We start from the raw sequence: 18286 nt of genomic DNA on the forward strand, positions 1-18286 counted from the left end.
CTGAAATAATTCCATAAACCAAAGGTAAAGTACTGTAAATTTTTTGCTGATTAACCTGTTACCGTCGACTGCGAAGTTGTTTGGAATAATAATTTAAATTCTACAGGATAACTTCCTTTCGGGAAAGAAACTTAATCCCATGAATTTGAATTTATCCATGGTTTCTTCTTTGTGCACTTAAAATATTTCATATGCTTGGGATCAAAGTCATTATTTCAAATCGCACATAGTACTGAAGGAAGTGCGGGTAAAATACCGAGGTGTTAGTCTTGGTAAAAAAATAACTTTCAGTAATAATATTGTTTATGTAAGAGATAAGCCACAAAAGGCACTTCTAAGTACTCGTTTTATAACTCGACAGAATTATCGATTAACTGTTGAATCTAGATGATTCAAACGTTTTATCGTGTGCTTCATATGCTTGGGAAGTATTGTCACAATTAATAGATTTCCACTTCAGATATTGTAAAATAAGATTTGATAGGATATTCTGAATCCTCCTTGATTTGTTAGAGACACTGTCACAAAGATCTAAATATCAAGCCTTTTGACTAGGAAAGTCTTACCCCTGTTGCGAAATTTTAGCATAGTTGCAAGAGCTAATAACTACTATAGAAGACTATGAGTTCACGTATAAAAAATCTTCTTAAGAACCTTCGACTATTCACATATTATGAAGTGGTAAACCGTTTTCAGCAATTCTACAATCTTCTTTAATTACAGTCTTCAAGGAATAACAAGGTACGCTAATACAGGTAGTTTACTGGCTGTGTGCTTGTTAACACCATCTGATATCCGATTTCACTCCATTATATATATGTTTGTTTTTTCACACCATTATGTGATATGCACCAATGGAGTTCTTTTCAAGTGCTGTTGCAAACTGGTGTATGATTTGTTAATTTTTTTAAACAGTTTGTGGTGAACTAACGGAAAGCATCCGGTTATTTAATTAATTCATTGTGAACGTAAATTTAAAATAAGTAAACATGAAATTAAAAATAGTACAATAATATGGACTTTTTATTTAATCCTTTGGTTAAAGACAGAGGACCAAAATAAAAGTAAGTATACCAGAACTAACTATCATTTATAAGAAATTCTGTACGTATTTCATGTATTATTTGTACATGAATACCACAGCTATTAGCAGATAGAAGTATTGCTTCAGCAAATTAGTTAATAAAACTGACAAAATTTGAATACATAGTATTTAAATAAATGCACAATTTGCAGTAATATGCAAACTGCTAAAAATGCCAAGTATCATAATTGCTATCTTATGTTCATTGTATTGGATGTGTCAGCGATCATATGACAGCATGTTTTTTGACTACCCGTAAAAATAAAAGGTTTGAATTTATTTAACTGAATTTGCTTTAAAGTGTTTAGCTGTTTCTAAGAACAAAACATTTTGAAATATATTAAATAATGAGCTACATTTTAAAGGCGAATCATTGAATGGTATGTACTTGGGATTCAATAATAATTCTTATTAATATCATATACTGAAACAATAGCCAGTTTACATAAATTTTACTCTAGATTTTATGAATATCTTTAGAGCTGTCGTTTCTTTTAATGACTTAGTATCAAAATTTATTTGAATTCCGGCAAAGCATGCAGAACTACTTGCCTGAAAGGAGGAATGCCACTGTAGAGAATTTTTTAAGAAGAAAACCGGTAATTAGTACGAGCCTAACACATGGAGAAAATTATGAAAAATCCCACGCACCTAGCCCCTATCGACGGGACTCAAACCCGAGTCGAACTACCAGTTTTTACCACTATTTCCGATCGCTGGCTAATGAGACATTAATTATACTGGTATCACTATTAATTATTTCATAAAAATTATGCGCAATTATATGTTTGGATTTATAAATTATGAATTATTTTATTCAGTAAATTGGTTCCTGTTTACTTATTCAACTATTACTGAATACTACGCTACATGGTATCATTTTGAGATTTTAAAATACAATTAATTCCAATTATTTTGCATAGTTTTATCTTTGAGGAGATGAATTATGTATTGTTGACGTACAGATTTATTTTAAGGTTATTTAGTTTATATTTATTATTTAGTTTATTTATTTTATGTGCATTTTGCGTTTTTCATCAAAAGTAAGAATTAAAAGTTTGCTAAACACAGAATTATTTTAATAAACAGTTCTGAATATTGTAAATTAAGAGCTTGCAATTTTTTAATTATTTGAATGTGATAGAACTTAACTCTGTAACACTATAAATCTCATCGCTGTATTTCTATTCGGAATATAGGAGTTTCGTTTTAACGATGAGATGCTGTGGCATACTATATTTAATGAAATTTATTGTGAACTCCCCTGATGCACATTTTGTCTACTGCAAAGAAATTATGCTTATTTAAATATTTATTTTCGCTTGCTTGAATGTCTATTTTTTGCTTATTTGAATACTTGTTTGGGATATTAACTGTTTATATGCATTTAAAAATCTTAAAATTTTGAACTTTCCGAAGAATCTATAAACAAATATTTCCGCGTAGACCAATATTACAATTCGTGCGACTTAATCTGGATTCCCTTTCATACGATCTCAGAGTGACGTATTGCCTCTTTCATTTCAAATTACACAACAGGTAAATTATTTTGAAAACATTAGATATTTCTCAATTTTTTTGTTCTTATTCATACTTTAAATTTGTACTTCTATTAGGTTATAGAGACATTAGGTATTTTTTGAAAGCAGGAGAGATAAAAAGTGCGCAATGCCCTCACCGGGACTCGAACCACGGACCTCTCGAACACGTGCTAAGCGTGCTGACATTACACCACTAAGGTATGCTAAGAAAGCGGGAGAAATACCTTATATACTTACCCCGTGTAAAGGGCGACTGAGGATTAGGGGGCCCAATTGCCTGGTGGTGGAGAATCTTCGTCCACCTCATTTTTAATTCAGGCGCTACTGTACAGACATTAGGTTATTTTGAAACAGGATATATGAAAAATGTGCAATGCCCACCCCGGGACTCGAAACTCGGACCTCTCGAATACGCGCCGAGTGTGCTGACCACGAAGGCTTTACACCACGAAAGCATGCTAAGAAGGCTGTAGAAATAGCTTACAAGTAATTGTACTCTTATAATATGCTTCACTTTTTGTATGTTAAAATGGAAGGTGACATAATGAATCAATTTACATAATTTAAAAGATGTTATTTTTTGAACCTTTGTTGCATTAACGAATGGAATAAATTTTGGAAAGATAAAGGATGGTGTATTGATATTCTCCAAAATTAATATACATGGCGTTTTTTTAATAAAGTAAATAAATATGATATTTTATTTCATAAATAATATTTTTTGAACTTCCTAAAACTGAAGAAAAAAGATCAATAATCATACTAGTATTTTTTTCACAAATAATGCATAATTACATATATAAATAATTACACAAGTGATAAATTTTCATTTTTCACAAATGTGGAATAAGGACGTATTTGTTTTAAATTTGTGTTTTCGCACGTTTCGTGAAACGATTTCTTGCAATATTCCTTTCCTCAAAAGCCCTTATTTTCAACTCCTTTTTGTACTGTAAAGTGAACACTACACATTTTAAACATCTATAGTTTTCTGTTATAAGTTGATTACATATATAATTAAATGAACTCCTGCTAGAATCCTTGTCTTCTTATGGGAAGTAATACTTCTGTTCACTAGAATACTATATCTTTTGGAGGTGGTATTTTCTGCAATACACCGGTATTACCATCTAGTCTCACATAATCTCCTGTAATAAAATAATCAAAAAATTGTTCCATAATAATAGCAATAACAATACTTATATAAGCAATAACAATCTAAATTTATTTTTGTTACGATTTTTAATGTAATGTAGCCCTAAATTATATCATTTATTTGAGATTTTAAAAAGCAAAGTTATTAATTGTCATGGCGTATGATTTTTACAACAATGTTATATGAATTGAAGTATGAACTTAATTAAATAAGGAAAAATCTGCATCAGTGTATGTATGTTTCTCGCGTTGTGAAAAAACAACGATACATAGAGACCTCAAATTTTGAATAACGTACTCCTCCACCCGAATATGGGAACCTGGAAGCCCGAATCTTGAATTTCGAATTTGGTTTATTATCCATGTCGCATATTTTAAACTTTAACGAATTGTTAATTAAGAAACTAAACGATTTCAAAGCGAGCAGCGGAAATACACTACAGAATAAAATATTTTAATCTCCAGCGCGCCAAACTCTGCTGAAAATCAGAAATTCTAAAGATATGCTGTTTTTAAATATTTTTAGCGAAAAGGGATGTTAACCCGAATTCTCTCGAAATGTGTATGTATGTGTAAATGAAAAAAACGCCCCTTTGGGCGTAATATAAAATCTGAAAGCTTTCAGGTTTTTTTTTATTCATTACGCAGTTTTATAATAGAATGACAAGAGCTTTTATTTGTTGAAAAAAAAAAAAAAAACCCTGTTAGAGGGGTAATTATGTTTTTCGGAAATTTATTAAAGTAACATGTTAGTAAATTTGAAAACGTTAATTTCGGATATATCAAAGTAACTGTAATACTGTATCCAGTGATATATTTAACTAAAAAATGTCAAATTTTATTCTTCAGAAACGAATATCATGGAAGCAATTCTGTCTGAAATTTCTTACCTGTCTGAAATTTTCTCGTTGCCCCGTGCATTCCTGCTATGCAAGGTATGCCATATTCTCTACTGACGACGGCACCTGGAAAGATTACAGAATATAATGCGGTTGGATATTGTAAAATAATTTTTTATAATTTATATAACATAGTTAAAGGGTATAGAATTTGTTACAGTAATAAGTGTTTTCGAAAATAGGACCTTTTTTATAGAGTTTTGTAAAAAACATTTATTACGATTTAATTTGTCTTCATTATTCCCGTAATGGAAAATAAAAATAAATAAATAAAAAAAAAAAATACCGTGAGAAATGAGTCCTCCCAATTCCGTAACAACTCCAGCCAGCGTTGGGAAGTAAGGCGTCCAGCCTATATCCGTACTGTATGTCAACATAATTTCTTTCGGCTGCAATGAAAACAATAGATTCTAAGATTCTTGGGTATCAAAACGTATTTCATTCAGAGAAGAAGATAGAGTGTTACACTCTGAATTCGTAAGAATAAATTACAGTCTGTTTCACAGGAAAATTAAAATTCATCAAAATTTGAAGTTCAAATTTTTTCTTATTTTTATTTATAAAAAACAAATATGCAGATAGCTGTAATCGATTGATGATGATTTACTTCATTGTAAAAAACTTAGAATGGTGATACTTGCAGACAGACGTAGCCGTCGATTCAGCATATTGTATTTGACGGTAAAGTTCTGAAGACGCAATACCTGATTCACATCATTATGGCCACAATATGCACCCCATAAGTTTCTAAGCTTAGCATATCATAAAACAGTAGAGAAGCGAGCGGCCAGCGGCAAGTTGGCTGGCGAGAAAGTGAGTAGTTATCCAGTGTGAAGGCTTAGTTTGAAAGGAGAAAAGTTTTAATTTGGAAATTTTAAGTTGCGACTTAGCTACGTCACCATCGTCATGCAAAGGATGGAAATGGAAACTATTCAAATTAAAATGAAGAATAAAAGAGACTTGTGCTAGTTAAAATAGGAAGTTCGCTTGAAAATTTTTATCTTATATACATATCGTCGTCTGCGAAGCAGCGTCTCTTCAGTACTTTTTTATGAGACGAATATATCGCTGGGCGACAGGTAGGGGCTCTAAGGTAGAAAACTTACCATTGGGAAACGCTGCTTTAGATCTTAGCGAACTGTTGCCAGTGAATACTGGCGTTGTCCTAAACTGAATAATCCCTTTTGACAGCATGCCACGCTACGACTCCTGATCGTTGCTTTCTCTTTGCATGAGATATAGCAGTATCTGTTTGCATCAATTGTATTTTCCATTTTCAACCAATCTAACATGAAGGAGCCATTCTCGTCAAAAACTCAAGTGAACATAATTTTTTCAGCTCGAATTAAAGAATGAGTTTTTTCTGCCAGCAAATTTGGCATGTCACCATTTCAGAATCATTTGCTTCGTTACCAAAACAAAAAATGGCGTCAAGCTTTATAGGTGAAGGCCAAATCAAACCAAACGGCAGCAGATTTCGTCACAAGCCACAAAACGGAAAAGAAAGTTATTTTCATCTATGTGGCAAAGAAGCAGACTGGAAGCAAACACTCATTCCGAAAGATTTTTGGCCGTGAGTAAGGATATTTGGGAACCCATTTTGCCCAAACCTAACTGTAATGCATATTTTCATGTACAACAGTGTTTAACACTTCCCTTGCTCAGACACAGTTTGTCTGCAATTTCCTATGTGATTATTCGAGGATTAATTCACAAAAGAGTTCACTATAGCAATTCTTCATCTTTCAAATAATGGCTGTGTCACCTCGTCAGGGCATGTCACTTATGCATCCATGCTCAAAATCACTGCGCCGTCAGAAAACTACGCTACGTGATATATGCGCAGCCCCACACGCTTTCTTTATTCGATTGTAAATCCTTCAACTCCTTGAGCAGTTAAAACTGGATTACTATGCGCTGAACCTGTTTAGTGGAATCCATGGCGAGGCATTATTTGTTATGTCGCTACTGCTCCATTCAAACAGACACCACTGAGTGTTTTAAACCAGATTTCTCAGATATACACACACATCGATTGGAGAAATCTGAGAGTTCTACCACGTGGAATAATGTCGCTACAATCGCAGTTCCACTTTCATTTGAAATCCTCTTTTATATCTGTGTTAATTGTCTATCAACAGGGAATGCATTAAGCAGAACGTGGATTAACTAGATCTTGTTTAAAAAATTAAGACTGTTCATTGAAGAACAATGGGAAAATTGTTATAAAGGTCATTAGCGTGAAAAAGAACTGTCTATGGAAAATCCAAAAAAGAAAAATGTCTGATTTAATAGTAGCGATAGCAGTTAATGTCTACCAGATGAACTCTGCCAAAGCACGAGAAGTTCTATCACGAGTTTGGAATTCAATTGTATTATTCACGTTCTCTTGCAAATATTATTCTTTAATGGTATTATTTAGTTTCTTTGTTTATAATATTTGTTCTTCTGTTATTTACAAATGATTATTTTTGTTTTTAAATATTTGTTTATTTACTTAACCAAATGAATATATTCTCCAGATTAAAAAGCTTAAAAATACAGAGTAAATGTTTAATAATAATGTTTTCTATTAATTTTTAATATGAAAAATTCTCCTTTTCTGTAACGAACTGGTCAATCCCTCGTGTTTGATGTAAATTTGTCAAGCTGGTGGCTTCAAAATTATGACCTGCGTTTTATGTTTTTGAAGGACAATAAGTCATTTGATATGTATAAAAACAGCTCTCACACCACAGATTATCTCAATTTCGTTATCGATTACATGCACCCATTTTGGTTGCAATGTTTTCTCATATACACGATCACACTTAAAAAGACAATGTACCTCGTCAACGGATACGACTGGTTTAAAGCTGGTTTGAGAGCAGGATATAAAGTTCAGATTATTTCCATGACCAGCTGAGTTCTCTAACTTTAATCCCATTCAGCAAATGTATCGTCCGTTCTGATGGAATTTACAGCACCTGTTATGTCAACACAGGCTAATATTTCTCAGGATTGATATCAGCAAATGATAGAATCCATGTCCAGAAAAATATCATCCGTGATCAAAGATAGGCCAATTCACTACAAGGGGTGCCAGTAAAATATACTGGTACCATCATTTATATACATATAGAAATATTATATAATAATTAACAAAATTATATTTTTTATTTCCAACTTAAACACCATACATTTTTGTAAGCTATCGACATACCTAGAAGAGCTTTTTAAACCCAAAATAAGACATGCTGATTAAAGTAGTTATTAAGGGTGATTCATGATAGATTAAAGATCGTTTTTCATCAACTATATATTATATTAGCAAACACGAAATTTTGAGGCTATAATTCCACTTCTTTCGCCAAGCCCCAGTAACATCGGTTTCTAAGTAAGAAGGGTTCCCATTTCAAACTTTCAGCTCAAGATCCACACCAGTAAACACACGATGGGATGGACTGTAAAGTATGTAGGAAGTGATATAACAACAGTGCTTCACCCATTAAATTTTGTGTTCAGACATTGCTATGTTTAATATTAATATCAGTGAAATTGATATCTAATACTGTAAACATGAAATTGTTTTATGAAATAATAATACTTAGTTAAGCACGTGTTATCATTCCGTCTCATTTGTTTTTCTTTGAACACTTGCTTGATTCTAAACACGTCTCCATAAACTCGACTGAAAGTGAGCACGACCGTTTTTTCAGCTTCAAAAAATCGATTTTTCAATTTTAATTTTAAAAATATAGATTGAACTTTTCTGATTATTAAAATATATAACATGTCTAGGTTTGAAGTATTAGACACTTGTAGATTAAGATAACAGAAGTGTCTCTTAAATAGTTTTCCTGAGATTTATCAATAATTTTTAGCATTATTATCCCTTCATGTCAACCGTATTAGGCATAAATATTTGTATTCAGAATTACATCTGGTAGCAAAAAATACCTTTTATAGATTTGAGTTCTAACAGTTATTAACTTGAGCCTATCCATGAAAGGAGGGAAGCTTTTAAGGTTTGTTGGCGTAAAATCCTTGAAAATTCCAGAGGAAGCTATAGTTATGTAGAAGTCTGAAGAACTCATATTTTTGAAGTAAAGTGTTAAAAAGTTCAGAGATTAATGCAGATGTACAATAATACGTATAACGGAATTCGAAAGATTCACAAAACCCATTCTTTAAATTTGAAATAGGGAGTTATAAAATTATTCAGGAAACTAGAATCTTTAAAAGACAAAATAAAAGGAAACGTGAAGCTACATAGTCGCCATTATAACATGATTATGGCGCAAAAGGTTAACAAATTGAAAGAAAGATATTTTTTTTTGTATGTTTTCCTGAAAATGAGTTTTTTGAATACTTAGGTACATTTTTCTAAAAATTCTATCCACGAAACAAATCTGAAATTTTATTTCATAGTCTTCCCTAAATGTATTGAGTGAACCTATTTAAATCCAGGAAGAAATGATTTATTGAAAACCCGATTTCGCTTAAAATATGCTACATTTTTTAAGAATTGAATTAATTTTTTTTCAAATGTTTTTCAGAATAAGAATAGGTTCACTCAAATTTCTGAACCTATCTTCAAAACTGAATGCAAATTCTAAAAAAATTTGTATGTGTATATGAGTACGAACATGTATCTGAAATCTATCATTTCAAGGACCTGTCAAGATACTTCAATAAAAATATAATGTTGAGAAAATTTTGCTTTAATAAAATAATTATAATAATAATAAAAATATTTTAAATCTGTAGTGAGTTTAATACAATAATAATGTTATTAATAATGAAAATGTTCGCGCTTTTTGCTATAGAAAAGGTCTTACTCCCTCGAAAGGAAAGAATAGAAAGAAATGCTGAAATGGGACGAATATGATTTTGCTCTCCAAAAAATTACGAAAGAAACAAAAAATGCCTGAAGTATCACGATTTCTTTACATCCTCCAGAAAACCTGAAACTGGAAAGGATAAAACGGGAGGTCTCACAAACCTTTAACTGCGCTGCTTCTTCTAATATAAGAGCAACACGAACGAAACCTTCCGCTATGCCTTGACAAATGGGAATACCTGAAAAATAATAGAACTTATCATAAAAAAAATGTTAAAAAATACACGGGAGTTTTTAAATTATAAAACATACGCATTTGGTCTTCAGTACCTTACCTTTCATCATAATACTTTCATCAGTAGCAACAATGGGAGTGTCAATTAAATTAATCTGTGAACGAGATACATAATCTCATAGCAAGCGTCAAAAATTAAATCTAACAGCACAAAAATAAACTAAAACAATTAAAACAAAGTAAACAATTTTTTTTTATTTATCTTCCCCCTTCCAGTTTCATGCAAATGTTTCTGCGTGCGAAACTTTAAAAATAACGTTTCAAGGAAATACTTTTTTTTTGTTACTGTTTTAAGAAAAAATAGTTATGCTTTGTTTTCACTCACTGAAAACAGGGAATAGACAGGAATTGGATGTTTTTGCTTTTAAGAAAACTATATAATGCATACTGAAAAATATATTATAAGTGACGTCAGAAAATTACATGTTGGTGAATGCAGAGTATATTTTCAGAGAATGCAGCTTGAGTATGAATGACAATACAACTTAAGAATAGCAAATAAATGCAAAAATAAAACAGCAGTTAAATATAAAGATATTTAAGTGTACAATGTCCAAACGTCAGCGAATATTAACTTCAATGAAATTATTCGCATAACACAAATATGGCACTGGTTAAAACAAAAACTAGTTTATTGTGCTCCAATTTTTATAAAACATTCTGTGATATAAAACAGAAGCAAGTAATACATTTTATAATTTTTACAAAGCCGAATTTTTAAACTAAAAATGCTTCAACATGAATATTGGCTTTATTTAAAACATTTTTCTGAATTGAAGTACATGTATGTTTGGAAAAAGAAGGGCCACATGAAGACCCTTATGAACACTATAACTGGCAATTACAAGGCCAGTTTGGCCTAATCATGTTAGCATTCTTCGCTTACATTAATTGAAAATCTTACCTCATTTTTTTAACGTTTTATTTATAATCTTAAACAAATAATAAAATTTAAACTTTATCTTTTACTATGAACCAAACATTCACTTACTGGCTTTGGTACACCTTTTATAATTTCAGGAAATATGTACTTGTCCATGATTGGGTAACGTCTTTGTCTTTGAACTGCCCTAAAAGGAAAGGATATTGGTAATTTAGTACAATCATATATTGTAAAATTTAAAAACATTACAATAAGTAAGAAATCTACTAAATTTTTATTTTTAAAATCATGCCTATTTTTTATTTTTATTAGATTTGTTTTTATACTCTATTACTGTTCATTACCGTTTACTTACGCTTTTTAAAAGTGGATTAAATGTTTGCTACTTTACATAAGAAAATTTTTATATAGTTATTTTTATAATCATGAATTTGTTTTGTTGCTGGTGTTGTTTAAGTATCTAATTTGTTAATCTTTTAATTTGTTAAATTAACTTAGCATTGGGAAATTTAATATTCAAAGCAAAATTTTTATAAAATTCTTCTTTTACCCAAAATATTATAATTATTTTAGAAACAAGTCTCAGTTATTTTTAGACCATTTAACTGCTGTGCCCTTCCTCCCTTTCTCATTTTTAAATTAAAAATGATTTAGGCCTATGAAAAAGAGAATGAAGGTTAATCACACAGTTTCTGAGACAGAAGAGCTCTTGGGTCAACAATGAACTCGAATCGAAGATTTGTTATTGTTAGTTGTCTCAATGCTTGTACTAAGAATGACAAAGATCGTCCCTACTTCAAAAACCAGCACTCCAATGCTGCAGGAAAGTCCCTTGCCGAAATAATAGTATTGTTCTATTGTTTCGTTGCCAAACGAAATGGAACCAAATGTGAACAACTATTTAATTTCTACCTTCTCAGATGAATAAAATATTTTATGAAGTAGAGCGACTTATCTGTGCGAAGTTGTCGCGTTAGAATATTAACAACTCATAGTATAAATTATAATTTCAAAGAAAGATATGAAAGCAACTATGAATATGAATCTGTACCTGGCTATTATTTTCGGTGATCTCGTGTTCAGTAATTCTTGAATTTCTTCATAAGTCATGAAAAATAAAAGATCTTCTTCCGGAATGCGTCCTTCGGAAACCATAAGTCTTGCAAGGTATCTAAGCCCTTTCCTCCATTCGTCGAGTCCTTTTATCATCATTGACTGTCCCGTAAAAATAATATCATACATCAGATAAAAACATATCGATGTAAAAAATACTTTCGAAGACAACTGAAAATCCCCTTTTATATTTTGATCCCGCTTAAACATATTTTAAATACTTAAATTTTATGAAAAATATCTGACTTTTCTTGAGTCTCTATCTAGGATAGATAAATGTTATAATTATGAGCATTTTCAGGGATGAAATGAGAAAAATACAATAAATCTAAAAAACGAAAGTATTGTTAATAAGTTAAAAGCATTCCTACTACAGTTTATGTGATTTTCATTTTTGTATTTAAATATGCCGAATTCATTAAACGCTAACAAATTATTGGGCACATGCCCTATATCTATGAGCTTCTGCATATTCGAAATCCAAAATTACGTGCTGTTATTATAAATGAATAAGAAAATATTATATTACATTTTTGGATAGCTTAAGCAGAAAAATGTCGAAATCATGGGCAGGACACCAATAATAAACATGGAAAGATAGCACTAAATAAAAATTAAGCTAAATTTACCTTAGTCTTTTCCCGTCTTTGCACACCTTGCCGACTGTATGGCAACAAAAACTTTAAAATTAATCTAGAAAAAGGAAAAGAAAATTGGTTTATACGGTAGGCTGTTTCTAAATACGGAAATAAATACTAATACATAAATTAAAATAATTCCATTAAATGCTTAATTCCACTAACTTAAGTTAAACATTAGAGTTGATGATTTTGTCGATTGTTTTCAAAAATATCGCCAAGTCATCGATATTATCGAAATCGGCAAGCATTATCAACATATTGAAAAAAAACAATTAAAAGTATAATTTATGATTATTAGAAACAAAATTTACAATTAATACAATAATGCAAATTAAAAATATAAAAAATGCACATTACACTTTACACACGAAAGATTACTGCTTTTTTCTCATGCAACCCGCGATCTATTTTCGCTTAAGAAATTCGGCTTTAAACATTATGTATGTAATATTAGTATATGCATTATTTTTTCTCCCCATATACATAGAGATCTGTGCTCAAACTCCGCGTCACGCAAAATCTCGGCATTGCGAATGTTGAACATTATACAGATTATATGACACATTTACTGTTGTTTTAATGTTCCAAAATAAAATACAAAAAAAAGGGGGGATTAAGGTTGCCCAAATAAAATCATTAAGAACTAACGAAAAAGCAGTGTTATTAATATAAAATTATTACCTAACACTGAAATCGCCAAAGTTTTCATGCCCCTTATTCCTCACTACAGCCAATTTGAATTTCAGTGGTTTCATAATTCAATAAAAATTGCTTCATAAAATAAAAAATTCAATACCTTTGATATTCGTGCAATATGACAGTAAAAAAGAAATGCTGAATAAATAAAAGCCGTATATCTCATACTAAATGATTACCTTAAGGTTAGTGAATGAATAAATTATATTTAAATTTTAAATCTCTAAGCATAAATCTAAATATTATTCCCTCTCCATTCATATCAATAATTTATTTCTTTAGCTTGATGTATTTACTGAGCAATTTTAGGATCATCATTTATGAGCATAAATGTGACAGTTTATCACGAAGCTTTATGGAGTTACCAGTTTCAATAAAAGGTGTGTGCAGCTAGTATTTAATTAACGTTTCCCATTTTTTAATATCAACATATCTATACTCTTTGCACTGTTTTGAATAAGACATACCTGATTATTTTTGTAGCGATCAATCATAGTAGTTTTGCTATTTTTGGCATCGCGATTACAACAACTTATTATTGCACCGTTCTTTATAGTTTTCGTCAAATGCGTTTACCATTCTATAAACGGTTCTAGTGTTTAAATAAAAGGTGGGTAATTTTGAAGGAAGATGATCGTTGCTGCCATGGCAATTCGAGAATTTTACATATTTATCTTGATTAACTAATACTTAACAAGTACAACTGTCTTATTCTTTTCCAGATCATTCTAGCAAACGTTTGAATTAGATCCAATTGTGAAATCATCCAAGAACTTAGCAATAGGTTGCACATCGAGTTCTCATTCAGAAATGAAAAGCTGCCTTAAAAGTTAACATAATAACCATCTTTAAATGAATTTTGCTCACGTTAATGATTAGTATAATGTCACATCTGAGTTTTATTTCAAGATAGACGTTGTCTCGCTAATTAGCCATAGTTATAAATACCTGGAAAACAATCCAAGAGACACAGACAGTTTAGACAATCTTTCGTTAGAATTATCCAAATTCTTCGCGGCGTCCTGAGATACACTTCCAGCCAGATTCTGTAAAGGAATTCCATTAATATTGGAGTAAATTTATGCAACACCTTTTATTTATTTGCTCATTACTTTGTTTTTGTGCCTTTCAATAGTTTTATGAAATAATACATTTATTTATTTGGGGCTTCCTACGTAATTATTTTAGCACGCATTTGTGTTTAATCAAATTTATGGCTTCATTTTATAATTTTAAAGCTTATTTCGTGTATTGCGTTGTAAATCTTTCAATTCTTAATCAAGACATGCTTAAATTGGGAAAGAAGCTCAATTAGAAACTGAGATATGGAGAAGAATTCTCCTGACGAGACATGGTGACGATTTTTACCGTTAAGTTAATGATATCTGGCCATTTATCGCAACTTGGCGATAATCTGTAATTTTCCGAGAAATGCATTTTAGAAGCTCTAAGAGTGGTTTTTTTTTCTTCCTTGCTCAGTTTGCATGAAAATTGCCTTTTCTAGCTTCCAGAAACCGAAACTTCCAGAAAGGCCGACAACCCTATATATACGTCCTAAAGAGTGAGTTTGTTTCAGAGTTAGTTGAAGAATCAGTTCAGAACTATGTAATTAGTGTTTCAGAGTGATATCGGTGATACTATTAAAGTGATTTGTACGAACCAATAACTCGCAAAAACATTCAAGACAAATAAAAAGAAGGATATCACTAGATAGTATAACTCCAAAGCACCTGATCTGTAAAATCCTTCCTACAAAAAATACTGGTTTCAAAGCCTTGGCTTTGAAATAATAGAATTAGAATTCGACATGATATTTTGTTTATATGTGTACATTTGAAAAGATTTCTGTCTCTACATTCGTAAACATTGAAAAACGGTTAAGAAAACGCAAATAAGTAAAAGCAGCAATGAATAAGACTCTTAGTTTTGACATGATGCTGACAATATGATTTTGCTGGAAATTATTCGGGTTCATTAGCACGGTGTGATTCAACAGCACTCACACCAGAAGATAAATCCAAATATCGACAGTGGAGGCCGAAGCGCACTTTTGCCTTGGCGGTACGATTTTTGTCCCGCAGATGCTGGTTAGGGACGCATTAATAAGAATGGTCCAAACAGACAGCGGCAATAAAGTGAGCTCACACTGGGCTCTCACAAACTTTACAATAGTTTTCTCAAAAGTTCACTGTTACGTTTTCTAAATGTAGTGCACATCTTCAAATTTTAAAGAATCAGAAACAAATTCTTACTTACGTCAAAGATCATACAAAGAACAAAAAAGGAGAGTCCACCAAATCGCATCCTATGAAGGAAGATTAGCAGCAGTTTATGATCTGGTAAAATTTTAAAAACGGATTGTAGAGTTTTCATTTAGTTTCTAACAAGTTATTTTATATTAATGAACCTTCATATCTCCCTCATTTCCATTTTCCTGTCAGAATATAAATTTATAGCACGTGTGATATTCAAATGAGGTAGAAAGAAGACACAATTTAAAAGAAGGTTTTAGCGGGTAGAATTAGAGCGTGTTCTGTCTTCCTGAAGGCCACGTTGCTACTTTGATTCATTTGCTAGTATTCTCGGCGCTGTGTTATTCTTGCCTTAGGCTTCTTACGTCAATCTTAGGCCAGAGTCAGCTTGCGCGTTGTTCTATTTGTGCAAACGTTAGGCTAACTTACTTGTCTTAGTTTCAGTTTATCCATTATCTTTGATTTAAACCATAAATGTTGGTTTCTATAAGCAAGAATGCTGCCATCTGTTAAATTTTATCTTAGTCAAATAAAAGGGTTCTTTACGCTCTTTCCCTGTCTCTGTGGTACTTAAAAGACATAACAATAATTCGTTTCAGTCTTAACAGTTCTTTTACAGTCATCAAAAAGAACGAGACTCTAAAATGTAACAACTCCAGACTTTAGAACATTGTTTCGCATCTCTTTTGCCTTGTGCATCCCTTTTACCATTGCTAGAAGCTTATCTCCCATTTTCCAAATCAGAAAAATGCATATACATTTATTTAAACTTACATATTTTTTATGTATTGTATAAATTAAACGAGAAAAAGCACAAAAATGTTTATAAATATCAAAACTTCAGTAAAAGAAGTATTGATATTTATAAACTATAAATACTTAACCGGTAAATAAAAGCTGAGTGCATTTCCCCTCCTTCCTTGCAACCAAGAGATTGCGCCCAGGGTGGAATTTACCCTTGATTGAGAACTCTGCTTTAGAGAAACAGGGACTAAATTTTTATTCCAAAAATTCCTTCCATTCGCAACACTAGAAATTACATATATCACCTTCAGCAGTGGACCTTCAGTTTTCGTTCACTATTCGCAAGTAGTTTCGATGAATGGACGAACAAAGTCCAAAAGCTTTTGGTTAGCAGTGATTTTTTTCCTCGGAATCAGCCATTTCGTTTCCAGAGATTTCAGGAGAGGCAGAATTCATTGAATTTCACTTAGTCAAAGATAGACTTCACGATTCTGAGTTTCGAAAATAGGACTGCAAGCCATAAGCCATTTTTTTTTTCAAAAAATTGAAGAGTAGACTTCAAGTTTTTGAAAGATGAAATCAGAGATTTTTGGAAATTTATCTTCTGAGTGTGGAGCTGTTGAAGGGCAACATAAGTAGCTTTTTTGTTTTTGCCAAAATGGATTAAATTCTAAATGTTTCTCATTCTATGACGACAGACGCTTTTTAGTTACATATATAGCTTTTTATTTGTTTATTCGCGCAACTCAATTTTGACAAAGCAATGAAGGATAAATTTGCATTTCAAAGAAGAAAGTTCAGGATCAGACTTATTTGAAAAGCATTCGGTTTAAAAATCTAAAGTTACATTTTGTCTAAGTAAAGATTCAATTTTTTCTTTACATTCGTCAATTTAAAAAAAAAAAAAATAAAAGTAAAAAGAATTAAAAATAAATATTTAAACGTACAACTGAATAAATAATAATTACCTGTAGCAATTTAATTAATGGCTTTGGATCAGTCCCCCATGGTAATGAATATACATCGAACTGAAAGAAAGAAAATCAAGTTGAAGAGCTATGGGGTGACATAACGTAATTAAAAAGTTTTGAACTCTAACATAAAATAATCAAACTTTTATTCCACTATTGATTTATTATGTTTTAGGTATACAATATTAATTTCAGGATTGTTAAATTATAACAAGGGTGAATAAGACGTGCCCTTTTAATGAACATGCTGGAAAGCTGGAAATGACCACAATATTCTTGAATAAGCAAATCTACACTGTGTCATATATTTCTTGCCATTTTGTTCACAATTCTGACTGGGATATCCTGTATGACTGTTGATAATGTTTCACTGGCACTTCAGCTTCAAAAGCATTTCTAACAGAATAAATCTCTGTTCTTACATAGACTCGCGCCACACTGACAGGCTTTTCTTCCTGCTTATTGATCGCTGTGTTTAGTAGTCCTTCTTGTAACGCAGGTGAGGGCTTCGTCAAAAGTCACGTTACCACAAACAGCGGAACCTCATGTTATGAATGTCCCTTATCTCGAAGCACTCAGTTCACAAACAAAGTTTTGAACATATCTCCTCGAGTGATGAACAGTGTCTCGAGTAATGAATGCGCGAGTTAGCAACAAAATGAATTTCAAGGTTATTTAGAAATAACCTTTAATACAAATTTAATATACAGGTACAGGTTGAAGCAAGATACATGCAGACACATCAGATAACGGCTGGCCTTGCTAACTAATTGTTAAGTTTCCATCCAGGATGAAATTCCGAGGGAGAACCAGTGTGCGGTCCAGGGAGCTCCCTCTTTTCTCCTAGCATCAGCCTCAAGACAAAAATTACGGATCGGCGTGTCTTTTGAGAGCCTCCATGCCGCACAGACACTATACACTTAACATCATCCATGCCTTCTCCGAGATTTGAACCAGGCTCATCGAAACAGTAGTCGAGTCACTAACCATCATCCAGGCTGGGCTGTTAAATTAATGTACAGAAACTTCTGGAAGGATCATTAATGCTCTCCGTAAATGTGATTGCCAAATCCTGGCAGAAAGCATAGAGGACCATGAGTTCGGTCTGGACAAAATTATGGCCGGATAATGTTGCAAGCACAAAATCTGAGGACTTGGACACTTAGGAATATTTTCTATGATAGGCTCTC

General features: G+C 31.8%; 1 protein-coding gene across 3 annotated transcripts in view; it reads right to left on the bottom strand.

Moving 5' to 3' along the window:
* Positions 1 to 1000: 1000 nt before the first annotated feature.
* LOC118181218 (uncharacterized) overlaps positions 1001 to 18286 on the bottom strand; it is a 75025-nt gene continuing 57739 nt past the window's right edge. For 2 of the 3 annotated variants that reach the window (XM_035350301.2, XM_035350300.2), the window contains exons 31-40: positions 17094 to 17153; positions 14078 to 14175; positions 12422 to 12485; positions 11731 to 11894; positions 10788 to 10866; positions 9837 to 9891; positions 9664 to 9740; positions 4966 to 5068; positions 4671 to 4745; positions 1001 to 3773 (exon numbers count right to left, since the gene is read on the bottom strand). In XM_035350301.2, the coding sequence (XP_035206192.1) occupies positions 3700 to 3773; positions 4671 to 4745; positions 4966 to 5068; positions 9664 to 9740; positions 9837 to 9891; positions 10788 to 10866; positions 11731 to 11894; positions 12422 to 12485; positions 14078 to 14175; positions 17094 to 17153 (849 nt within the window). In that variant the 3' untranslated portion in view covers positions 1001 to 3699. Of the gene's footprint in view, positions 3774 to 4670; positions 4746 to 4965; positions 5069 to 9663; positions 9741 to 9836; positions 9892 to 10787; positions 10867 to 11730; positions 11895 to 12421; positions 12486 to 14077; positions 14176 to 17093; positions 17154 to 18286 lie in introns of those variants that run through there. The other variant, XR_004756846.2, reaches the window with a different exon arrangement.

The sequence above is a fragment of the Stegodyphus dumicola genome, chromosome 7, assembly GCF_044657685.1.
Source record: "Stegodyphus dumicola isolate Sdum_Otavi_A_Nest chromosome 7, ASM4465768v1".
In the NCBI taxonomy this organism is placed as follows: domain Eukaryota; kingdom Metazoa; phylum Arthropoda; class Arachnida; order Araneae; family Eresidae; genus Stegodyphus; species Stegodyphus dumicola.